The sequence below is a fragment of the Giraffa tippelskirchi genome, chromosome 9 (genome assembly GCF_054371585.1).
Source record: "Giraffa tippelskirchi isolate mGirTip1 chromosome 9, T2T-mGirTip1v1.2.pri, whole genome shotgun sequence".
In the NCBI taxonomy this organism is placed as follows: domain Eukaryota; kingdom Metazoa; phylum Chordata; class Mammalia; order Artiodactyla; family Giraffidae; genus Giraffa; species Giraffa tippelskirchi.
The window spans coordinates 46,515,343-46,541,383 of record NC_137283.1 but is presented as its reverse complement, the minus strand read 5'-3'; the positions used below and the strand labels follow the sequence as shown (position 1 = coordinate 46,541,383).

The 26,041-nt window shown below is 48.7% G+C and overlaps 1 protein-coding gene and 1 long non-coding RNA gene across 3 annotated transcripts in view; one reads left to right on the top strand and one right to left on the bottom strand.

The window, feature by feature from the left end:
- Positions 1-26,041, bottom strand: part of NT5DC2 (5'-nucleotidase domain containing 2) — a 54,752-nt gene that overhangs the window by 2,635 nt on the left and 26,076 nt on the right. The window contains exons 2-8 of one of the 2 annotated variants that reach the window (XM_081525140.1): positions 1,398-1,582; positions 1,212-1,286; positions 922-977; positions 742-835; positions 460-606; positions 289-349; positions 102-204 (exon numbers count right to left, since the gene is read on the bottom strand). In XM_081525140.1, the coding sequence (XP_081381266.1) occupies positions 102-204; positions 289-349; positions 460-606; positions 742-835; positions 922-977; positions 1,212-1,286; positions 1,398-1,582 (721 nt within the window). The remainder of the gene's footprint in view (positions 1-101; positions 205-288; positions 350-459; positions 607-741; positions 836-921; positions 978-1,211; positions 1,287-1,397; positions 1,583-26,041) is intronic. The other variant, XM_081525141.1, reaches the window with a different exon arrangement.
- The window catches only part of LOC145519942 (uncharacterized), a 31,208-nt gene that overhangs the window by 1,263 nt on the left and 3,904 nt on the right, over positions 1-26,041 (top strand). Inside the window, exon 2 of the long non-coding RNA XR_014064054.1 lies at positions 15,736-15,922. This is a non-coding gene — a long non-coding RNA (uncharacterized LOC145519942). The remainder of the gene's footprint in view (positions 1-15,735; positions 15,923-26,041) is intronic.

The window sequence follows — 26,041 nt, the reverse complement described above, 5'->3', positions numbered from 1 at the left end:
CGGAGAGGGGCCGAGTGAGGACAGGCGGCAGGTGTCCGAGGGAGGCTCCAGGCCTGCCACCCTGTCCTGCTCCCTCTCCCCGCGGGGGCAGGGGAGCTTACACGAAGCTGAAAGGACTGTTGGTGATGAGGAACAGCTGCTTCCCATGGGCCACCAGGCGGCTCAGCACAGCGAACGTCTCCTCCCCTCGCAGGATGTACTTCTCTGGGTGGGGGTGGGAGAAGGGGGCGGTGAGGGCCAGCCCCGTGCCGGCCCAGGCAGCCGCGGCAGGGCACTGGCCCCCCTTACCCATGTCCCGCTCGATCCACTGGTACATGAGGCCCTTCACGTGCACGTCTCGGATGGCATCCTGGGGGCAGTGGAGGGACAGTGAGGCCTCACTGGAGCCCAGGACAACCTGCCCTGCTGTGTCTGGACTCCCCGTCCACGCCACCCTGGGGCGCAGGCCCAGGCCCTTACTGTCACATCCTTGTAGAGGTGCGCCTGGTCAAACTCCAGGCCATGGCCCAGGAAGTGGTCCACCACGCAGGAGAGCAGCGCCATCTCTGGCAGCGAGAAGATGTCCATGAACTGCTTGATGGAGGGGCCCTGGGGAAAGAGCGCTGCCTGAGCAAGCCCTCCAGCCCTGGAGACCCAAGAGCAGTGTGGCCTGGTACACCAGGGTGCGGGCTCTGCATCCTGGGAGCCCTCCCCGGGAGTGTGCCAAGTGGGTCGCCTGGGCAGCAACAGGCGGGAGCCTACCTTGCCATAGAAGCCACTCATCTGGTAGAGGGGGATGTGCTGGGTGCCCCCGTAGAGTTCGATCACCTCTTCGTCTGGCACAGGCTGGAGGCCCCTGGGTGGATGCACAGAGACCACCAGTCCGAAGGGGCGCTCTGGTGTAAGGTGGGGGGCATGGGGCAAGGCCGGGGCAGCACTGACCTGTAGGCTGTCCCCAGCTGCACGTAATGGAAGGCGTCGATCTTCATCAGAAGGCTCTGGGGGCACCACGGTAGCAAGATGGGCGGTGAGGCGAGAGCCCGCCATCGGCTCTGAGCCAGCCTCTTCTAGCCCCCACGCCCCAGCTGGATGGTAGCAAGGGCACCCCACGCTTGACAAGAGGAAGTACGGCTTTGAGGCCAAAGGAGTAGAAAGACGAGCCCGCCACCACCAGGAGACGGGTGGCTGAGGAAGCAGTTCCCACATGCCTCCCCTCAGGGGGGGCCACTCACCTTCTGAATATCGTAGTGGAGGCCACGGATGGCAAAGCTGGGGTTGTAGTCATATTTCCGAATCCCCTCCGGGTACTGTTGGGGGAAATGAGGCCAGGCCTGAGCCAGCGGTGTTGACTCACCTGCTCGCCGGGCAGCTGCCTCGGGACCCATTCAGCCACCCACCCAGGGGCGGTCTGGCCTCACCTTGTACTGCTCAACCAGGATGTCACGGGCGGCACTGAAGATCTCTGGGTGCAGCGTGTCCGAGTACTGGGCCAGGGTGTAGTCGTAGTCGAAGCCGTAGACCTCGACGTCGCGCAGGCTGATCTCATTGTTGGCATAGATGGCCGCGGGGTTCAGGAGACTGCAGACCTCAGGGGGCAGGAGGTCTAGAGGAGGAGGTGCACATGTGAGGCGGACCCTGAGACATCCTAAGACGGGTGCTCTCAGCTCGGCAGGTCAAACAGGCTCAGAGAAGAGTCCCTTGCCCAGGGTCACACGGGTGGGATGAGGAGCCGAGGGGTACAGGGGGCCTCACCATGGAGCCCACCAGCTGCTCCGAGCCGCACCTCCTCCAGCCTTTATAAGCCCCAGAGGACACCTGGCTATGCTCTGACCCTCTCCACTTGCCTGAAGCTGGGGTTGGAACTTCAGAACATCATCGGGGTGAGGAGTACTGGGTAGGGCCGGAGCTGCTCAGCCCTGTGCACCTGCCACAGGCCTCACGGTGAGGCCCTTCTAATCAGATTTCAGTTGCCCGCCAGTCCACATAATAACATTTGCTGCCTCTGAAACTGAACAGGACCCCATGGGGCTCCTGGGCACAGAAGCCTTCTGTCCCCCGTTTTTTGTTTGTAGGGAGGAGACTCCAGCCTCCATGACCTTCCCTGGGTTCTGAAGGACAGATACAAACAGCTGCTAGTCCAGGAAGGGAAAGGATGCAGACACAGGGGAGAAGCAGCTGAGAAACCCGAGGGCAGATCTGAGGACCTAGAGAAGCTCAGCGAGAGTAGGAGACTGCAGGCCCTGCACATACCCTTATCTTAACAGCAACCCACCCTTCAACCTGCTGTAACAACTCTTTACCAATTCCTCCTGGGTTGGATGTGAGGTTGTTTTTTGGGGGCACAAGCCTACTGTCTCCCCCTTGGCCTGGCAAAGCAATAAAGCTGTTCTTCTACTTCACCCCAGACTCTCAGATTTGATTCTGCACTAAGGCTGAGTTTTCAGCATCAAATTTGGGCCCCAACATAGGGCTGGCTTGAGAATGTATATAGTCAAAGCTATGGTTTTTCCAGTAGTAATGTAGATGTGAGAGCTGGACCATAAAGAAGGCTGAGCGCCGAAGAATTGATGCTTTTGAACCGTGGTGTTGGAGAAGACTCTTGAGAGTCCCGTGGACTGCAAGGAGATCAAACCAGTCCATCCTAAAGGAAATCAACCCTGAACATCCACTGCAAGGACTGATGCTGAAGCTCCAATACTTTGGCCACCTGATGCAAAGAGCCAACTCATTGGAAAAGACCCTGATGCTAGGAAAGATGGAAGGCACAAGAAGAGGGCAGCAAAGGATGAGATGGTTAGGAGCATCACTGACTCAATGGATATGAATTTGAGCAAACTCTGAGAGATAGTGGAGGGCAGGGGAGCCTGGCGCACTGCAGTCCATGAGGCTGCTTAAGGGTCAGACAGGACTTTGACTGAATAACAACATTTGGTACCTTAAATTAAATGTAATCAGTTGTAATTCTGTTATTGTAACTGAGTTTCCTCACACTGCAATCAGATGTTTAACCACGCCCTTTAAAGTCCTGTCATTTATAGACAGTTATTGTACTCTGATGCTTTTGCAAAAGTGCTTCATCTTCAAGAATATTTATGGGAAGGACCTTATGACAAATACAGGTCTCTAATAAATTTCACACCATGCCGCTGAGCTGGGTGTGCTGTATAACAACTGAATGTAAGTGATAAAATGTGAGCCTTTAGTGTTTCTTCATTAACATACCTCTGAGCCTGCTCATGACACCTGATCGTTTTTTCCCCAAAGTGGATAAACTAGGCACATATAAAGGAGACCCAGTACTGAGGGACATAATCTACATCCAGGTCGAACTGGACAGATATTTTGATTATCAATGTTTTCTATTGAAAGATTTGCAATCAGAAGGGGAAGTGATACAAATCTGCATGTCCTGAGGTATGGGGAAGTCACTGGCTTATATTAACACATGGTTTTACTTTAAAAAGTGGCCTGCCTGTTTTGTGACCTCTCACATATGCACTGTACATCTGCTTTGACACTGACGAGGGGAATGAATTTAAAAGTCAAAGTGGAGTAACAATGGTAAAACTATGGGACCACTGAGGATGTGGTTTCAGACCCATTCCTGTGTTTTTATAAACTTGAAATTTCTGAGCTATGTCAGACTTGGGATGCCAAAAGGATTTAAAAATTACCCTAACCTCCTCAAGATTTTAGTTAAAGATTGCAAAGATTACACCTGGATCAAGGTTGAGTAGAGCCCTTTGCGGCCAAAAAGAAAAGCATCAGAAGTGACAAAAGTCCTTCTTAAGGACATTATTCCTAGGTACGGCCTTCCCTCTACTATACAGAGTGACCCAGGATCTGCTTTCATCATAGAAATAACACAAACAGTAAACAAAGCTTTAGGTACAAAGTGGAAACCTCACTCAGCACGGAGACCCCAACCTACAAGAAAGGCCGAAAAGATGAACTACATCCTGAAGAAAACTCTGACCAAGCTGTACCAGGAAACTCATCAAAAAAGGAATGTCTTGCCAGTTGCTCTCCTCCGTATACGGGTGGCTCCTAGAAGTGGGCTAAGATTGAGCCCCTGTGAAAGGACATGTGAAGGCCATTCCTGGCTCCTAAGAGTAAAGAGAGGAAAGCAGTTCGTGGCATTGGAAAGCTGCAGTTAGATAACTGCATGTAAACCAGTCTCACACCACACACAAAACCATGACACCAGAAAACTCCTAGGCGAAGCATCCTCTGACGTAAATTGTACCCGTGTTTTCTTAGGCCAGTTTCCCAAGGCAATACAAATAAAAACAAAAATGAACAAATGGGACCTAATCAAACTTACAAACTTTCGTGTAGCAAAGACAAGGGCAAAAAGACAGCCTGCGGAATGGGACAAAATATTTACAAAGGATACAACAGACAAGGGATTAACTGCCCCAATATATGAAAAGTTCAACAACAATTCAACAAAACAACCGAATCGAAAATTTAGGGCAAAAGGCCATAAATAAGACATTTCTTAAGAGAAAACATATAGATGCCAATACGCATATCAAAAGATGCTCAACATCACTAATTACGAGAGAAATGCAATCAAAACTACAAAGAGATACCACCTCACACAGGTTAGAATGACCATCATTAAAAAGTCTACAAGTAACATATGCTAGAGAAGGTGTGGAGAAAAGGGAATTCCATCACTGGTGGTAATGCAAATTGGTGCAGAACTATGGAAAATAGAGTGGAGGTTCCTCAGAAGAATAAAATAGAACCACCATATGATCCAGCAGTTCCATTCGTGGGCATGGTATCAGTCAAACTATAATTCAAGGACTTCCTTGGTGATCCAGTGGTTAGGAATCTGCCTGCCAATGTAGGGGACATGGGTTCGATCTCTGGTCTGGGAAGATTCCACATGCTGCAGGGGCTTCCCCGATGGCTTAGTGGTAAAGAATCTGCCTGCCAATGCAGGAGATGCAAGAGACCTGGGTCGATCCCTGGGTCAGGAAGATCCCCTGGAGGAGGAAATGGCAACCCACTCCAGTACTCTTGCCTGGGGAATCCCATGGACAGAGGAGCCTGGCGGGCTACAGTCCACGGGGTCACAGAGTCGGACACGACTGAGCACATGGCAGGGCAACGCCTGCACCACAACTACTGAGCTCACACACTGCAGACACTGAGCCCAGGCTCTGCAATTACTGAAGCCCGCTTGCCCTAGAGCCCATCCCTCAACAAGAGCAGCCACTACGAGAAGCCCATGCACCACAGCGGGAGGGCAGCCCCCGCTCGCTGAAACTTGAGAAAGCCCATGTGCCACGGAGACAAAGCGCAGCCAAAAATACATTCACAAAACTAATTTAAAAAGATGCGTGCACTCCTGTGTTCACAGCAACACTACACACAACAGACAAGAAACAGAAACAAATTCCCACTGGCAGATGGACTGGATCAAGATGCGGTGGGTGTGTGCGCTTAGTTGCTCAGTTGTGTCCGACTCTCTGCGACCCCGTGGACTACAGCCCGCCAGCTTCCTCTGCCCATGGGATTCTCCAGGCAAGAATACTGGAGTGGGTGCCACGCCCTCCTCCAGGGGATCTTCCCAACCCAGGGATCAAGTCTCCCACATGGTACGTGAGTCGCCAGAGAAGCCCAAGAATACTGGAGCGAGCAGCCTATCCCTTCTCCAGAGGATCTTCCCGACCCAGGAATCAAACCGCAGACTCCTGCATCGCAGGCGGATTCTTTACCAGCTGAGCCAACCGGGAAGCCCCTAAAGATGTGGTACATTTATACAAAGGAATACTACTCAGATATAGGAAAAAGAACAAAATAATGCCACTGAAGGTTGCAACTAGAGATTATGATACTAAGTGAAGTCAGAAAGACAAATACCATATAATATCACTTATATGTGGACTCTAAATAGGGCACACAGAGAAGGAAGGGAGGGAAGGTGAGAGGGACAGAGAGAAACACGGAGCGGGGGAGGAGCTAGGGAGAAAGAGGTAGAGAGTCAGGGAGAGAGAGATACAGGGAAGGAGTGAGGGAGAAACGAAGAATGGGGGGGACCAAAAGACACAGAGAGGAAGAGAAAGAGGGATAGAAAGACTGGGTGTGAGGGAGGAAGACGGAGTGACTGGGGGAGAGAGATGGAAAGAGAGAGGGAGGAATTGAGAGTGACAGGGAGAGGCAGAGAAGACCAAGAAAGAGGGAAGGAGGGTGGAGACAGAGAGGGAGGGAGAGACTGAGAAGGGGTGGGATGAAGGGACAGGGTGACAGAGGGAGAAAGAGGGATGGGGTGGGGGAGAGAGGGCAGGAGAAAACGCGGAAGAGAGAGAGAGAAAAAGGGAGGGGGAGAGAGGGAGACCAAGAGACAGGGAAGGAGGGAGACAGAGATACAGGGGGACGAAAGGAGAGGGAGGGAAGAAGGGAGAAAGAGGAGTGAGAGAAAAGGGGGAGCCGGGGAGAGAAAAAGATACAGGGAGAGAGACCGAGAGAGAGGGAGTAACAGAGAAAACCACATCCAGAGAGAGAATGGGAGGGAAAGAGACAGAGACAGATGTGGGGAAAGGGAGAGAGAGGAACAGAGAGACGGAGAGAGACTAAGAGAGGGAGAAGGGGCTAGGCTGAGAGACACACACAGAAAGAGACCAAGGGAGAGGGTGGGGGAAGGAGACAGAGACAGAACGAGGGAGGGAGAGAGAGAAACAAGGAGAGAAAGGGAGAGGCCGAGAGAGACAGGATGGGGGGGTGGGGGGGAGAGATGGAAGGAAACAGAGACAGGAAGAGAGAGAGAGCCAGAGGGGGGGAGGAGAAAGAGAAAGAGAAAGAGAGGGTGGGGGAGAGAGACGGTGGGAGGGAGGGAGAGGGAAAAAGAGGGAGGGGGTGGAGATAGAGGTGAAAGAGAGACACACAGTGAAAGACAAGACAGAGGGTAGGAGAAGGAAAGACAAGGAGGGATGGGGAAGAGGGAGGGAGGGAGGGGGAGGGGGAGACAGAGGGAGGAAGGAATAACGAGACAGAGGGAAGGCGGTTTGGAGGGAGAACGAGAGAGATGAGAGAGACAGGGAAGAGAGAGAGAGATACACACAGAGAAAGAGACACCGAGAGAGAGTGGGAGCGAGAGAGAGAGAGAGAGAGAGAGAGAGAGAGAGATGGAGAAAGAAGGAGGGAACAAGAGACAGAGACAGAAAGACACACACAGAGAGACCCAGAGGTACAGGGAGGGAAAGAGAGGGAGAAGAGACAGGGTGAGACAGAAGCAGAGAAAGAAGGTTTGGGGGAAAGGAAAAGAAAGACAGGAGAGAGACCAAGAGAGGGAAAGAGGGTGGGAAAAAGAGCGCGAGAGAGAGACAGGCGGAGAGAGACTAAGCCGGAGGGAGGAAGAGAGACAGACGGACAGAGAAAGAGGGGATGAGGGAGGGGGAAAGAGGGGGAGGGAGACATGGGGGAGGGAAGGAGAGGGGAAAAAAGAGAGAGGGAAGAAGGAAGGAAGAGATGGGGTGAGGGAGAGAGACAGAGTTTGAGAAGGAGGGAGGCGAAACGGAAGAAGGGCAGAGACAGAGGTGGGGAGGGAGAAAGAGAGTGACAGAGGGAGGCTGAGAAGGAAGGAGGTTTGAAGGCAGACAGAGAAAGATGAAAGAGAAAGACACAGGAAGAGAGAGAAATACACAGAGAGAGTGGGAGGGAGGGAGATGGAAAGAGAGAGGGAGAAAGAGACAGAGAAAGAAAGAAGAGAGGGAGAAGAGACAGGGTGAGACAGAGGCAGAGAAAGACTGAAGGGGGAAGGGAGAGAAAGACAGGAGAGAGACCGAGAGGGAAAGAGGGTGGAAAAAGAGCGAGAGAGAGAAAGAGAGACAGGGAGAGAGACTAAGCCAGAGGAAGAGAGACAGACAGACGGACAAAGAGGGAATGGGGAGTGGGGAGAGAGAGAAAGGAAGAGGGAGGGAGGAAGAGAGAGAGAGTTCAAGAGACAAGGAGGGAGGGAGACAGAGAAAGAAAAAGAGAGAAATAGGGAGAGAGCAAGAGAGTAGGCAGGAAGGAGAAACAGTGACAGGGAGAGAAAGAAAGAGGGAGTGGAGGAGGAGAGAAAGCGAAAGAAAGGAGGAGGGAGAAAGAGCGAGATAGAGGAGGAGGGAAGGAGAGAAGGGGAAAGATAGAGATAGGAAAGAACGGAGAAAGAGAGAAATAGAAAGGGATGAAGGGAACAGAGAGAGAGAAAGAGACCAGGAGACAGTCAGAGAGAGACCAAGAGAGATAGAGGAAGAGAGAGACAGAGGAAGACAGACAGATGGAGAGGGTGGGAGACAGAAAGAAGCAGAAAAGAGAGGGAGAAAGATCAGGAGAGAAGGAAAGAGGCAGGGAGAGAAAGGGAAGAAAGAGGGAGGAAGTGAGGGAGAGGGAGAAGAAAGAGACAGGGCAAGAAAAACAGAGAATGAAAGAGGGGGAAAAATCAGGGCACAACTGAACACACCTAAGAAACAGACTTTATCTTCTTGGGCTCCACAATCACTGAACAGATGGTGGAGTAACAGAACAAGAAATTCACGTCTCCTAACAAAGTGGCACCAACCCGGTGCTGGTGGGGGCCTCAGACACCTGCGGGGGCTGGAGGAGCCTCCATGCAGGCAGGTGGGGGGCGGTGGGGGAAGGAGGGAGGGCGGAAAGGCAGAGGCGGGAGGGGACGGACACCCCTGAGGGGTGGCTGGGGGAGGGAGGGGAACATGACAAGGGTCTCCCCAACCTGCTCAGGACCCAGGGAGCCTGCTGAGGTCCAGGGCCTGAATCTCCACCCTCAGGCCCCGCTCTGGCTATGCAGGTCTTGAGCCTAAGTCCAGCCCCCCAGGGCCTTTTCTGGCTATTTTCCCCTTGCTGTTGTGATTCTCTTTAGCTCTGTTGTTGTTACATTTTTGTTTTTCTAATATATATATTTTTGGCCATGCCAGGGATCAAACCTGGGCTCCCCCCTGCACTGGGAGCATGGAGTCTTAGCCAGTGAACCACCAGGGAAGTCCCTATTTTTTCTAATATATTTTCTAGATTTATTTTATTTTTTATTCATTTTTGCTGTTCTTGTTTCTTGTCTTTTTTTTTTGGGCAGCACTGTGTGACCTGTGGGGTCATGGTTCCCAGGCCAGGGATCAGGCCTGAGCTCCTGCGGTAGAAGCACTGAGTCTAAACCCCTGGACTAACAGAGAAGCTCAGAGTTCAGGCAACATGAATCAGAGTGAGCTCTCCCTGAGGGTCCCACCGCAGCACTCACACCATGCTCCACCCACCCATTCCAGGGCTGGACGCCTCAGGCCAAACAACCAGCAAGACAAGACACAGTCCAATCCATCAAATATAAAAAAGAGACACAAAAAAATCTGGTACAGATGAAGGAGCAATGTAAAAATCTACAAGACCAAACAAATGCGGAGGAAATAGGCAACCTACCTAAAAAACAAAAATCAGAGTAATGACGTAAAGATGATCCTAAACCTCAGAAAGAGAATGGAGGCACAGGTCCAGAAAACACAGAAATGTTTAACAAGGACCTAGAAGAACTAAAGAGCAAACAGTGATGAAAAACACAAGAAGAACTGAAACGGAAGATACACTGGAAGGAATCAATAGCAGAGAAACTAAACCAGAAGAACAAGTGAGCTGAAAGAATGGTGGAAAGAACTACTGAGAAGCAGAATAAAGAAAAAAGGAATCAAAATAAATGAGGACAGTCTCAGAGACCTCTGGGACATTAAACACACCAATATTCAAATCACAGGGGTCTCAGAAGGAGAGCAAGAGTAGGAGAAAAATACGTGCAGAGATTACGGTTGAAAATTTCCTTAACACGGGAAATAGGCACCCAAGTCCAGAGAGTTCCAAACAGGATAAATCCAAGGAGATACACACAGAGACAAAGATTCATCAAACTACCAACAACAACAACAACAACAACAAGCAGCAAGGTAAAAGCAACAAAAACAGACAAGGGAATCTCCATAAGGTTATCAGCTGATTTTTCAGCAGAAACTCTGCAAGACAGATGGGATGGCAGCACATATTTAAAGTGATGAAAGGGAAAGAAAGTACAACCAAGATTACGCTACCCAGCAAGTATATCATTCAGATTCCATGGAGAAATCAATAGCTAAGTGAACTAAGAAAGAGGGATACCATACGATATCACTGATATGCAGAATCTAAAATAGGATTAACACAGTGCTGGAGAAAAAAGAGAAACACAAAGAGAAGAGAGAAAATGGGAGAGAAAGAGAGAGGGAAGGAGGGAGACAGAAAAGAAAGACACAGAGAAAGAGATGGGAGGGTGGGAGACACAGGAAGAGAAGAAAGGACACAGAGGGGGGAAAGAGAGGAAGTGAGAGAAAGATAAAACACAGAGACAGGAAGACGGACTGAGAGAGAGGGTGTGAGGGAGGGAGGAGTAAAGGGTGACACAGAGACAGAGAGCAAGGGAGAAAGAGAGAGAGAAATTCAGGGAGAAAGACAGAAGAGACAGACAGGGAAGGAGGGAGAGAAAGACAGGGCAGGAGAGAGACGGAAAAAGAGGCAATGAGAGAGAGGGATACAGGAGGAGGGAAGGGAGAGGCAAAGGGGAACAGAGAGACAGAGGAGGGAGGAAAGGAGTGACAAAGAGGGCAGAGAACAGAGGGGAGAAGGAGAGAGACAAGGGGAGAGAGAGGCAGAAAGAGAAGAGTAAGGGGGAAAGAGACACTGGGCGAGAGAGGGAGGAAGATGGTGGGGGGGGGCAGAGGGAGGGAGAGATGACAACAGAGTCAGAAAGAGAGTGAGGGGGAGAGAGAGACCGAGAGAGAGGGTTAGAGGGCGAGGGGAAAGAAACGAGGAAACGAGAGAGAGCGAGCGAGCCAGGACAGCGTGAGCAGGCGGACAGCGTGAGCAGGCGGCGGGGCGCGGGACAGGGAGTGAGGGAGATGAACTGGACGGTCTTGTTCAGGCTTCAGAGACTAAGCAGGGCAGACTCGGAGCCTGTCGGCTGCGACTGCAAGCCTTGCACCTTGAGCCCCTGGAGGGGGTCTGGCCAACCAGGTCCCAGGCTTAACACCATTCCAAGTTTTACAGAACAAAACAAACAGCATAAACCTGAAACCAGAGCCGCTATCCGCTCACAGACTGACCGGGATACCAGTGTGCATCCTGGGATTATAAGCGGGAACCCAAACTGCAATTTTGTTGTTGTTGTTGTCATTCTTTGGTTTAAAATTTATTGCTGACTAGAGAAAGTGTTAAAATATTAACATTTACACTAAGTCTTTTTTAATGTTTTAATTTTTAATTATCACTTGCTGCTTACTTTTTCACTAACTTTTTGTAAATTAATTTATTTATTTTAATTGGAGGCTAATTACCTTACAATACTGCAGTGGTTTTTGCCACATTCACATGAATCAGCCATGGGTGTACACGTGTTCCCCATCCTCATCCCCCCTCCCCGTCCCTTCCCTCAGGGTCATCCCAGTGCACCAGCCCTGAGCACCCTTGTCTCATGCACCGAACCTGGACTGGCGATATGTTTCACATATGATAACATACATGTTTCAGTGCTATTCTCTCAAATCATCCCATCCTCAGCCTCTCCCACAGAGTCCAAAAGTCTGTTCTTTACATCTGTGTCTCTTTTGCTATCTCGCATATAGGGTCATCGTTACCATTTTTGAAGTCTCACCAAGGAGGGGACCTGTTGCCTAGCACCTTCTCCCCATTGGGAATCCAGGTGGGCTGTGTCACAGGACTTCCCAGCACTGTTTAGGTGTGGGTGTTGGTCAAAACCCACTTTGGAGAGGTATCCTCTCCTGTTTCTAGTTGTCTTTTCTTGTGATGTTAGTATATTGCAAGTACGCTAGATAATTCTCTAATGAATATGGGTATCACTTACTTGTATATAACAAGTGGCTGCTTTTGTTAATACATCCTTTGAACCTGAGATGAAAGTGAAAATTTTCTGCAAAACAGGAGGTAGAAAGAAAGTCTGGGAGAGAGAGGGAGAGGGACACACACAGAGAGAAAGAGAGACACAGAGACCAAGAGACAGGTTGGGAGGGAGGGAGAAAGAGAGAGACATAAGAGAGACAGAGAAAGAAACAGGGAGAAAGAGAGAGAGGGGGGAGTGGGGAGAGAGGGAGCAAGAGAGAGAGAGACTGAGAGACGGGGTGGGAGGGACTGAAAAACAGATAGTGACAGAGAGAGAAAGAGGGAAGGATAAAGAGACAGAGAAAAGGAGAGAAAGACAGTGAGACAGAGAGTGAGGCAGGGAGAGAGCAAGAGAAATGGAGGGAGGAAGAAAGAGAAGACAGAAAAATGGAGGGAGGGAGAGAAAGAGGGAGGGAAAGAGAGAGAGAGCAAGAGAGATACAGGAAAAGAAAGAGGGAGGGAGAAAGAGAGAGACTAAGAGAGGTAGGGAGTGAGAAAGACAGAGATACAGGGAGAGAGCAGAGACAGAGAGGAGGGAGAGGGAGAGAAGGGAAGAGCAAGAGAGAAAGAGAGGAGGCAGGAGAGAGTGACAGAGAAAGAGGCAGTGAGAAAGGGATACGTGGGGAGGGAGGGAAGATGCAAGGGAAGAGAGAGATGGAGCAGGGAGGGGAGGAGGAGACACAGAGGGAGAAGGGGAGAAGGGGAGGGGGGAGAAGGGGAGGGGGGAGAAGGGGAGGGGGGAGAAGGGGAGGGGGGAGAAGGGGAGAGGGGGAGGGGGGAGAAGGGGAGGGGGGAGAAGGGGAGGGGGGAGAAGGGGAGGGGGGAGAAGGGGAGGGGGGAGAGGGGGAGGGGGGGAGGGGGGAGAAGGGGAGGGGGGAGAAGGGGAGGGGGGAGAAGGGGAGGGGGGAGAAGGGGAGAGGGGGAGGGGGGAGAAGGGGAGGGGGAGAAGGGGAGAGGGGGAGGAGGAGAAGGGGAGAGGGGAGAAGGAGAGGGGGGAGAAGGGGAGGGGGGAGGGGAGAGGGGAGAGAAGGGGAGAAAGGGAGAGGGGGAGGGGGGAGAAGGGGAGAAGGGGAGAGGGGAAGGGGAGAAGGGGGGAGGGGGAGAAGGGGGGAGGGGGAGAAGGGGGGAGGGGGAGGGGGAGAAGGGGGAGGGGGAGGGGGAGAAGGGGAGAGGGGGAGAGAGGCAGAGAAAACAGTGAGGGAGGGACACAGAAAGGCGGGGAGAAAAAGACAGGGAGAGAGAGAGGGCATAGGATGAAGGGAGAAAGAGATGGGGGCAAGAGAGAGAAAGGAGGGAGGGAGACAGAGAGCAAAAGAGAGGGAGAGAGGGAGGGAGGGAAAAAGAAACACAGAAACAGAGGGAAAGACAGAACAACAGGGCATGCGCAAGAGAGAAGCAGGGAGATAGCAAAGAGAGAGACAGAGAGGGAGAAATAGAGAGCGACAGAGAGCCAGAGAAAATATGGAGAGATCAAGAGAGAGAGAAAGAAAGAGAAAGAGAGTGACACAGGGAGAGATCAAGAGAGATGGAGGGAAGGAAAAAGAGAGGAGACAGAGAGAGGGAGGAAGGAAGAGAAAGAGACAAGGAAGGAAGGTGGAATGAAAAGAGAGAGACAGAAAGATAGGAGAAAGAGATTGAGAGAGGGTGGGAAGCAGGGAGAGAGAGGGGGAGAGAGAAAGAAAGAAAAAGGGAGTATGGGAGGAAGGGAGAAGAGAGAGAGGCTGACAATAGAAAGGGAGTTAGGGAGAAAGAGACAGACAGAAAGACGGAAGGAGGGAGGCAGAGGGGCAGACAGACAGACAGACCAGGAGAGAGGGAGGGAGAAAGAAAAGAAAGAGAGGGGGAAGGAGGCAGGGTGGGAGGGAGAAAGAGAGGGCAAAAGAGAGTGACAGAAAATGTTAACAGGGAGGGAAAGAAAAAAACAGCAGACATGAACACACCTAGGAAACGGCCTCACAGATACAGAGAACAGACTTTTAGTTGCCAAGGGGGAGGGGGGGGAGGGGATGGACTGGAAGTTGGGGCCTAGTGGATGCAAACTCTGCATTTAGAATGAACAGGGACGCCTGCCTTTCAATGCAGGGGATGCAGGTTACACCCCTGGTTGGGGAACTAACGCCCCACAGGGCAACAAAAGCAGCTTGCAACTGCAGAACCGGGGGGTGGGGGGGGGGCGGGCGCCAATACCGAGCCCATGCTCTGCAAGAAGACCGAGAGCTGCAACTGGAGAAGCGCACACACTGTAAAGAAGACTCGGTTCAGCCAAAAAAAAAGGATGGATGAACAACTGGACCCTACTGTCTAGTGCAGGAAACTAGATTAAACCATAATGAAAAAGAACATTAAAAAGAATGTATATATGTGTGAACAGAGTTACCTTACTGTACAGCAGAAGTTAAAACATTGTAAATCAACTATACTTCAATAAAATAAATATAAATAGCTAGACAGCTTTAAAAGAGAGAAGCATTTCTAACACAAGAGGTAAAATTAAACAGTATGTACAACAGATTGGTCGACATTAACCGCTGTGCGTGAGTGCGTGTCTCCAGGTCTCCCCCTCGCCTGGAAGCTCCCTGGCAGCCCTTCACAAGGCAGGAGACAGTGCGCTGGGACTGTGGGAAGAACCAGGACTGAGCAGCAGCTGCAAGAGAAATGGAAGGGACCCTAGCACGTTCTTCTTACCACTCACGCTTCTCTAAACCTGGATGGAGTAAAACCGTGGGCACCTCACTCTAGGGTAAGAAGGTACCAGGGGCTGACCTGTCAAGCCTGCCTACAGCCAGCAAACAAACTCCTGAGAAGTGGACATCTCACCCTTTGGAAAACCTTGAGGATTAGTTACCAGCAGAATGGAAGTTTTGTTTGCTTACGCTTTCTCATGGGCTTCCCTGGTGGCTCAGGCTGTAATGAATCTGCCTACTCTGCGGGAGACCCAGGTTCAATCCCTAGATGGGGAAGATACCCTAAGGGAGGGAATGGCAGCCCACTCGGGTATTCTTGCCTGGGAAATCTCATGGACAGAGGAGCCTGGCGGGCTACAGTCCACGAGGTCACAAAGAGTCGGACACGACTGAGCGACTAACACTTTCACGCTCTCTCACACCTTTTACCTTTCCACACAAAACTACAGGTTCAGGGATTTCCCCAGTAGTCCAGCGGCTAAGGTACCATGGCCCAATGTAGAGGGCTCCAGGTTTGATCCCTCGTTGGGGAACTAGATCCCATGCGCTGCAACTAAGGCTGTGGATTCTAGAGCCCTCACAGCACAACGAGAGGAGCCCACCCCCTGTGATGGACAGCCATGACCTGCAAGGGGCACCCAGTGCAGCCGAAAACAAACAACAAAACCAAACCCCAAATGACAGCGCCACGTGCTGCTTCTCTGACAACCCTAACTGCTGAGCGTGTGGTGAGCTTCCTACTTCCAGGTCTTCAGCACTGCCTGGGTGCATTGCTCTCTTACAGGGAATGGTTTGGAAACAACTGTGAAGTGAGGGGCAGACGGGGTTTCCGACTTCTTCTCTGGGTCCTGAGCTCCAGCCGTCACTCCTCTAGCCGGTGGCGCCCCAGGACTGAGATCGTCATCACACAACCCTCAGATGCAGGACTTGGAATCAAGTATTTCTACTTCAGTATCCAGTCCCCTGAATTTAGGCAAGCGCTGCTGGGCCCCCCAGGAAGTAGCCAGACTAGGTGCCTCTCTGTTCCCTGAAAGATTCAGGGAAAGATAAAACTGCAGTGGGGATTAAAACTGAGCCCCCCTAAAACTGACTTCCTCTACTGCGTTTATGATTAACTTCTCTGTCAGCAACGCTTATTCCTTCTATTGTCCAGTGTCTGTTCTCAAGATTGAGGAGCATCACGGCTTCCCTGGTGGCTCAGTGGTAAAGAATCCGTCTGCCAACGCAGGATACACGGGTTCCATCCCTGATCTGGAAATATTCCACATGCTGCGGAGCAGTTGAGAACATGTACCACAACTGTTGAGCCTGTGCTCCAAAACACGAGAAGCCCGTACACTGTAAGTACAGAGGAGCCCCTGCTCTCCACAACGAGGAAAAGCCCAGGCAGCACCGAAGACCCAGCACAGCCAAAAATGAAAAATAAAGTCATGTATTTTTTTAAAAGTAGGAAAAAAAAAAAATTGTGAGTACTCAGAACAAAACTGGATACCAGAAGTGGGGTAAAGATGGTGCAGTAGGAGAACAGGGAAAGGCACCAACCAGATGCCGGTGGGGGAGCTCAGACTCAGAAGGGGGCTGGAGGAATTTCCTTGCAGCCAGGTAGGACGGGGTGGCAGGAGAGGGAGGGGGGGAGGGGAGGGGCTCCCACACTTGGAGGAGATAGCTCAGTGGGTAAAGAATCCATCTGCAATGCATGAGACTCAAGTTCTGGGTTGGGAAGATCTGCTGGAGAAGGGATAGGCTACCCACTCCAGTATTCTTGGGCTTGCTTGTGGCTCAGCTGGTAAAGAATCCACCTGAAATGTGGGAGGCCTGGGTTTGATCCCTGGGTTGGGAAGGTCCCCTGGAGAAGGGAAAGGCTACCCACTCCAGTATTCTGGCCTGGAGAATTCCATGGACTGTAGAGTCCATGGGGTCGCAAAGAGTCGGACACCACTGAGCTACTTTCACTTTCATCCATGATGCAGTGATCAGCAGGGAAGGGGAGAGACCTTTGGAGGGACAGGGATATGCTGGGAAGCATCTTCCCCACCTGCTCAGAACCTGAATCTCTACCCCTCAGGGTCCCCCATGGCTACGCAGGTCCTGAGCCTAAAGCCCACTCCCCCACCTCCAGGGCCTTTGCTAGCTATTTCCCTTCTATTGTGGTTTCTTTAACTTTGTTGTTATTATATTTATATTTTTTAAAATATATTTTCTACTCTTTTATTTTTTACTCCTTGTTACTGTTCTCCTCCTTCTTATTTGCTGTTATTTTTGGCAGCACTGTGTGACCTGCAGCATCATGGTTCCCAGGCCAGGGATCAGGCCTGAGCTCCTGGGGTGGGAACACCAAGTCCAACCCCATGGCCTAACAGAGAACCTCAGACCAGGCAACATTAATCAGAGTGAGTTCACCCAGAGGTTCTCATCTCAGCACCAAGACTCGGCTCCACCCACGGCCTGCAAACTCCAGTGCGGGACACCTCAGGCAAAACAACCAGCAAGACAGGAACACAGTCCCACTCATTAAAAAAAAAAAGAGAGAGATGATAAAAAATATGGTACAGACGAAGGAGCAACGTAAAAACTTACAAGACAAAATAAATGAAGAGGAAATAGGCAACCTACCTGAAAAAGAATTCAGAGAATGACAGTAAAGATGATCCTAAATCTCAGAAATAGAATGGAGGCACAGATTGAGAAAATACAAGAAATGTTTAACAAGGACCCAGAAGAACTAAAGAGCAAACAAACAGTGACGAGAAACACAAGAACAGAAATGAAAAATACACTAGAAGGAATCAACAGCAGAGTAAATGAAGCAGAACGAAAAAGTGAGCTCAAAGACAGAATGATGGAAAGAACTGCTGAGGAGCAGAATGAAGAAAAAAGAATCAAAATCAGTGAGGACAGGCTCAGAGACCTCTGGGACAACATTAAACACACCAACATTCAAATCATAGGAGTCTCAGAAGAGAAAGGGTCTGAGAAAATATTTGCAGAGATTATAGATGAAAATTTCCCTAACATGGGAAAGGAAATAGCCACCCAAGTTCAGGCTGTCCCATATAGGATAAACCCAACTAGATATACACTGAGACACATATTCATCAAACTAACAGAATTTAATTTTAAAAAATGAAAGCAGCAATGTAAAAGCAAGAATAACATACAAGGGAATCCATATAAGGTTATCAGCTGATTTTTGAGCAGAGGGTAGATGGGAGTGGCTGGATATATTTAAAGTGATGAAAAGGAAAAATCTACAACCAAGATTACTCTACCTAGCAATATCACTCAGATTCAATGGAGAAATCAAACGCTTTACAGACAAGGGACTTCCCTGGTTGTTGAAACTCTGAGCTTCCAATAAAGGGGGCCTGGGCTCGATTGCTGGCCGAGGAACTAAGATCCCACATACCTCAGAGTGCAGCCAAAAAAAAAAGCTTTACAGACAAGCAAAAGGTAAGAGAAATTCAGCACCACCAAACCAGGTTGACAAAAATTGCTTAAAGAACTTTTCTAGGTTGAAAACACAAGGGAGAATAGGAACAACAAAAACAGATCCAAAAAAATTAAGAAAATGGTAATAGGACCATGCATATTGATAATTACCTAGAATGTAAATGGATTAATGTGCCAAACAAAAGACACAGACTGGCTGAATGAATGAAAAACCAAGACTTTTTCATATATGTTGTCCACAGGAGACCCACTTTGGACCTAGGGACACATGCCATATGAGAGTGAGGGGATGGAAAAAGATAATCCATGCAAATGGAAATCAAAAGAATGCTGGAATAGCATTACTCATTATCGGGTAAAACAGACTTTAAAATAAAGACTGTTACAAGAGACAAGGAAGGTCACTACTGATCAGGGATCAATTCCACAAGGAGGTGTAACAACTATAATTACTTATTCACCCAACACAGGAGTAGATCAATGCACAAGGCAAATGCTAATAGCCATAAAAGGGAAAATTGATAGTAACACAATTATGCAGTGACAGTTGTAGTGTGTTGTCTTTCAGTCACGTCTGACATCTTGTGACGTCACGGATGTAGCCCGCTAGGCTCCTCTGTCCATTAAACTCTCCAGGCAAGAATACTGCAGTGGGGAGCCAAGCCCTTCTCCGGGGGAATCCCCTTGACCCATGATTTGAACCCAGGTCTTCTGCATCGAGGGCAGATTCTTTACCACTGAACCATGGGGAAGCCCAACACAATTACAGTGGAGGACTTTAACACTCCACTAAAACCAATGGGCACATCATCCAGACAGAAAATAAATAAGGAAATTTAAGTCAGTCGTTAATTGACACAACAGATCAAACAGACTTAATTGAAATTGATAGAACATTAGACTCAAAAGCGGCAGAATCCACTTTCTTCTGAAGTGCACATGATACATTCTCCAGGATAGATCACATTTTAGGTCACAAAATCAAGCCTTACTAAATTTAAGAAAATGGGAATCGTATCAAGCATCTTTTCTGGCCACAGAACTGAGATTAGAAATCAATTACAGGAAGGAAAAAAAAAAGAAAACCACAAAAACACATGGAAGCTAAATAATATGCTACTATATAACCAAGAGATCACTGAAGAAATAAAAAACACACAGAGGACATGACTGGTGGTCCAGTAGTTAAGAATCTGCCTGCCAATGCAGGGGACCTGGGTTTGATCCCCGGTCTGGGAAGATTCAACATGCTGCAGGGCAACTAAGTCCATACGCCACAACTACGGAGCTCACATGCCACAAATACTGAGCCCACGCCTCACAATTCCTGAAATCTGCGGACTCTACAGCCTGTGTGCCTCAACTACTGAGCCTGCTTGTGTAACTGTTGAAACCCATGCGCCCTAAAGACCATGCTGCACAGCAAGAGAAGTCACCACGGCACAACTAGAGAGCAGCCCCTGCTCACTGCAACTTGAGAAAGCCCAGCCAAGTCAACAGAGACCCAGCACAGCCATAGATAAATAAATAAAGTAACTCAGAGACACACGCGCCCCTATGTTCACAGCAGCAGGATACACAACAGCCAAGAAACGGAAACAACTTAACTTTCCATGGACATAGGAATGGATAAAGATGTGGTACATATGTACGATGGAGCACTGCTCAGCCATAAAGACAGAGCAAAACGATGCCATCTGAAGCAAACATGGATACACTGAGAGATCATCATACTAAGTGAAGTACGAAAGACGGATACCATACGATAGCACTGATATGTAGAACATAAACAGGGCAAACGGAGAGTGAGGCAGAAAAAAAAGAGAAAGAGAAAGAACCAGAGAGAAAAGGGGAGAGAAAGAAAGAAAGGGAGACAAAGAGAGAGACACAGAGACAGAGAAACAGAGAGAGAGGGAGGGAAGGAAGATGGGAGAAAGAGAGAGAGGGGAACAGAGAGACAGGTTGGGGGGGCACAGAAAGAGGAGCCAAGAGAGGGTAGTAAGGAGGAAGAGAGAGGAGGTATGGGGGTTGGGGATGAGTATGAGTGAGGGGGAGAGAGAGGCAGGGAGGAAGAAGGGAGAAAGAAGGGAGAAAGAATGAGAGAGAGGTAGGGCCTGAGGGGGAGAGAGAGAGAAACAGACAGGGAGAGAGACTGACAGAGAGGGTGCATTAGAGAGTGACAGAGAGACAGAGTGAGCGAGGAAGAAAGAGAGGCAATCAGGGAGAGTAAGACAGAGGTAGGGAGTGAGAAAGTGAGGAAGGAAGAAAGACAGGGAACCAGAGATACAGGGAGTGAGACAGAGACACAGAGGAATGGAGGGAGAGAGAATGAGATAACGGGGAGAGAGACAGGGCAGGAGAGAGAGAGAAAGAGACAATGAAAAAAGAGAGAGACAGATATGGAAGAAGAGAGGGAAGGAGTGAGAAAAAGGAGAGAGATACGGAAGGGAGAAGGAGAGACAGAAGTAGAAAGGGAGGAAGAGATGGGGGAGAGAGAGAAAGACAGAGAGAGAGGCAGAGAAAGAAAAGAGGAAGAGGGGAGGGGAGGGGGAGAGAGGGAGAGGGAGGTGTGTGAGGGAAATTAAACAGACGGTCTTGTTCAGGCTTCAGAGACAAAGCAGAGCAGCCTCTGACCCTGTCGGCTATGACTGCAAGCCTTGCACCTTAGATAAGATAGAGGACAAATCTTGAAATTGTTGAGCCCCTGGAGGGGGTCTGGCCAACCAGGTCCCAGGCTTAACACCATTCCAAGTTTTACAGAACAAAACAAACAGCATAAACCTGAAACCAGAGCTGCTATCCGCTCACAGACTGATGGGATACCAGTGTGCATCCTGGGATTATAAGCGGGAACCCAAACTGCAATTTTTGAAGTCTCACCCAAGGAGGGGACCTGCTGCCTAGGACCTTCTCCCCACTGGGAATCCAGATGGGCTGTGTCACGGGACTTCCTGGTGCTGTTCAGGTGTGGATGTTGGTCAAAACCCACTTTGGAGAGGTATCCTCTGCTGTTTCTATTTGTCTCTTCTTGTGATGTTAGTATATTGAATATACGCTAATGAATATGGCTATTATTAATTTGTACATAACGAGTGGCTGCTTTTGTTAATACATCCTTTGAACCTGAGATGAAAGTGAAAATTTTCTGCAAAACAGGAGGTGGAAAGAGAAAGTCAGGGGGAGAGAGAGAGAGGGACACACACAGAAAAGAGAATCACAGAGACCAAGAGACAGGTTGGGAGGGAGAAAGAGAGAGACATAAGAGAGACAGAGCAAGAAAGAGGGAGAAAGAGAGAGACCTAGAGTGGGAAGCGGGAAGAGAGACAGGGAACAAGAGAAAGAGAGAGTGACAGAGAGAGAGAGAAGGAAAGAAAGAGAGACAGACAGAGTCAGGGAGAGACCAAGAGAGATGGAGAGAGAGAGAAAGAGGAGACAGAGAAAGGGAAAGAGAGACAGGGAGAGAGAGAAAGGGGGGGGTGGAAAGAGAGAGAGAGAAAGAGAAACGGGGAGCAAGAGAGAGAGAGTGGAAAGGAGAGAAAAAGACAGGGAAAAGAGAGAAAGAAAAGTGTGAGAGGAAGGGAGAGAGAGAGGTTGACAGGGAGATAGAGAAGGAGGTAGAGAGAAAGACAGAAAAAGGAAGAGAGAAGGAGGGAGGCATAGAGAGAGAGAAACAGAAAAACAGACCAGAGGAGAGACTGAGCCCAAGAGAGAGGGAGGGAGAAAGAGAAACAGGGCAAGACAAAAAAAGAAAGGGGAGTGGGGAGGAAGAGGAGAAAAAGAAAAAGGGACTGTAAGAGGGAGAAAGAGAGACAGGGCAAGAGAGAGTGACAGGTCATCAAACAGAGAGAGGGAAAAAAAAAACAGGGCACAAATGAACCCACCTAAGAAATAGCCTCGCAGACAGAACACACTTTTAGTTGCCAAGGGGGAGGGGAGGGGAGTGGACTGGAAGTTCGGGTTAGCAGATGCAAACTCTGATACTGAGAATGAACAGGGATGTCCCTGGTGGTCCAGTGATTAGGAGTCTGCCTTCCAATGCAAGGGGTGCAGGTCAGACCCCTGGTTGAGGAACTAACATCCCACGTGCCACCGGGCAACTAAATCAGGTCACAACTAGAGAATCTGGGAGCTGCAATCACTGAGTGTGTGCTACAGAGCCCATGCTCACAACAAAAGAAGGCCAAGAGCTGCAATAGAGAAAGCTGGCACACTGCAAAGACGACTCAGCTCAGCCACCACCACTCCCCAAAAACAGAACTGATGAACAACAGGGTCCTAGTGTAGAGGGTAGGGAACTAGATTCAGTCTCATGGGATAAACCATAATGGAAAAGAACATTAAAAAGAATGTATATATGTGTATAAATGAGTTACTTTGCCGTATAGCAGAAATAAACACGATATTGTAAGCTGATTGTACTACGATAAAATAAGTAGGTAGATAGTTTTAAAAAAGAAAAATAATTCTAACAAAAGAGGTAAAAATTAAACATTATGTACAACAGATTAAAAAGCAGAGACATTACTTTGCCAACAAACATCTGTCTAGTCAAAGCTATGGTTTTTCCAGTAGTCATGTAAGGATGTGAGAGTTGGACTATAAAGAAACCGAGCGCTGAAGAATCGATACTTTTGAACTGTGGTGTTGGAGAAGACTCTTGAGAGTCCCTTGGACTGCAAGGAGATCAAACCAGTCAATCCTCAAGGGAATCAGTCCTGAATATGCATTGGAAGGACTGATGTTGAAGCTGAAACTTCAATCATTTGGCCACCTGATGCAAAGGACTGACTCACTGGAAAAGACCCCGATACTGGAAAAGATCGAAGGCGGGAGGAGAAGGGGACGACAGAGGATGAGATGGTTGGATGGCATCACCGAAGCAACAGACATGAGTTTGAGTAAACTCCAGGAGTTGGTGATGGACAGGGAAGCTTGCTGTGCTACAGTCCATAGGGTCACAAAGAGTCGAACATGACTGAGCGACTGAACTGAACTGAACAACAGACTGGTTGACTGTTAACCGCTGTGCGTGAGTGTGTGTCTCCAGGTCTCCCCCTCGCCTGGAAGCTCCCTGGCAGCTCTTCACAAGGCAGGTGCGCTGGGAATGTGGGAAGAACCAGGACTGAGCAGCAGCTGCAAGAGAAATGGAAGGGACCCTAGCACGTTCTTCTTACCACTCACGCTTCTCTAAACCTGGATGGAGTAAAACCGTGGGCACCTCACTCTAGGGTAAGAAGGTACCAGGGGCTGACCTGTCAAGCCTGCCTACAGCCAGCAAACAAACTCCTGAGAAGTGGACATCTCACCCTTTGGAAAACCTAAAGGATTAGTTATAAGCGGAATGGAAGTTTTGCTTTCTTATGCTTTCTCATACCTTTTACCTTTCCACACAGAACTACATATTCAGGGACTTCCCTGGTGGTCCGGTGGCTAAGACTTTGTGGCTGAACGCAGGGGGCGCTGGGTTTGAGTCCTGGTCAGAGAACCAGGTCCACATACTGCCAAGTTCAGCCAGAAGTGAAAAGTCAGAAAGCTTTACACACAAACGCTAAAGCAAAATCAGCACCACCAAACCAGGTTTACAACAAATAGTAAAAGAAATTCTCTAGGCTAAAACAGCAAGAGAAGGAAAAGAACCATTGACACAAGAAATCCAATTGAAAAAATGGTAATAGGAACATATATATGGATAATTACCTTGAATGTAAATGGACTAAATGCTCCAACCAAAAGATACAGACTGCATGGATGAAGAAAACGAGACCCATATATATGCTGTCTACAAGAGACCCACTTCAGACCTAGAGACACATACAGACTGAAGGTGAGGGAATGGAAAAGATATTCCATGCAAATGGAAATCAAAAGAATGCTGGAATAACATTACTCATATCAGGTAAAAGAGACATTAAGATAAAGACTGTTACAAGAGACAAGGAGGGTCAGTACATAATGATCAACAGATAAATCTCACAAGAAGATATAACAGTTATAAATATTTATTCACCCAACACACGAGCACCTCAATGCATAAGGCAAATGCTAATAGCCATAAAAGGGGAAATCGACAGTAACACAGTAATATGGAGACCTTTCAACCCACTTACACTAATGGACAGATCATACAGACAGAAAATAAATAAGGAAACACAAGCTTTAAATGACACAACGGACCCAATAGATTTAACTGACATAGATCATTTCTTTCAAAAGTGGTAGAATACACTTTCTTCTCAAGTGTACGTGGAACATTCCCTAGGATAGATCACATCTTGGGTCAGAAATCAAGCCTCACTAAATTTAAGAAAACTGAAATTCTATCAGAGATTTCTTCCAACCATGATACTATGAGATTAGACATCATTCACAGGGGAAAAAAAACTATGAAAAACATAAACACTTAGAGGCTAAATAATATGCTATTATTAACCAAGAGATCACTGAAGAAATTAAAAAGGAAAAAAGAAAAAAAACACACAGAGGACTTCCCTGCTGGTCCTGTGGCTTAGCCTCTCCCAGGGGACAAGGGTTTGCTCTCCGGGTGGGGAGGACTCCACCAGCCGCAGGACAACTAAGCCCGGGTGTCCCAGCACCGGGCCCGAGCTCCAGTGCTGGCAAACGCCAACTACCGAGCCTGCGTGCCACAGCTGCTGAGGCCCGCGCGCTCTAGAGCACACGCTCCCCGACAAGAAGCCACTGCAAGGAGAAGCCTGTGCCTGGCGGCGAGAGAGGAGCCTTAGGTTGCTTCAACTAGAGGAAGTCCGCACGCAGCAGTGAAGACACAGTGCAGCCTAAAACCCCAGAAAACCAACCAAAACACCCCAAAGTAACGGATGACAACAAAAACACTGACCAAAAACCTCTGGGATGCAGAAAAAGCAGTTCTAAGAAAGAAGTGTATAGCAATTCAATCTAGCCTCAAAAAGCAAGATGCTCAAGCAATCTAAGACAGCCCCGGTAGTACAGTGGATAAGAATCCGACTGCCAATTCAGAGGACACGGCTTTGACCCCTGGCCTGGGAAATTCTACATGCTGCGGAGCAATTAAATGTGTGCCACAACTACTGAGACCATGCTCAAGAGGCCACTGGCCCAAACTACTGAACGTGCACGGCACAACCACTTAGCCCTGAGCACTCTAGGGCCCGCAGGCCACAGCTGCTGAGCCTGCCGGCCTAGACTAGAGACCTGCACGCCCCACACCTGAAGCCACGCGCTGCAATGACTGAAGCCTGCGCACCTACAGAAGCCACCGCACCCCAATAAAGAGCAGCCCCCACGCACTGAAACCAGAGAAAGCTGGCGCGCACCAAAGACCCAGCCCAAGCTAAATAAATAAATAAAAATAATTAAAAATAGGTATATGAAAAAATCTAACCTCACACCTAAATCAGAGAAAGGATAAAAAATTACCCAAAGTTAGTAAAAGAAATCAGAGATCAGACCAGAAATAAATGAAATAGAAATAAAGAAAACAATAACAAAGATCAATAAAATTAACAGTTGGTTCTTTGAAAAAGGTAAATAATATTAATAAATCTCAAGTACACTCATCAAGAAAAAAGGGAGAGGGTTCCAATCAGTAAAATTTGAAATGAAAAAAGGAAAAGTTACAACTGACATGGCAGAAACACAAAAAATTGTAATAGATTACTAGAAGCAAGTATATACCAAAAAATGGACAACCTGGAAGAAATTGACAAATTCTTAGAGAGGGACAACCTTCTAAGACTGAACCAGGAAGAAACAGAAAGGCATGAAGAGATCAATCACAAGCACTGTAATTGAAACTGTCATTAAAAATCTTTTAACAGACAAATATCCAGGACCAGATGGCTTCACAGACAAATTCTATCAAATATATAAAGAGCAAACGCCTATCCATCTCAAACACTTCCAGAAAATGGCAGAGGGAGGAACACTCTCAAACTCATTCGATGTGGCCATCATTACCCTGATACCAAAGGTTTCATAAAAAAAGAAAATTGCAGACCAACATCACTGATGAA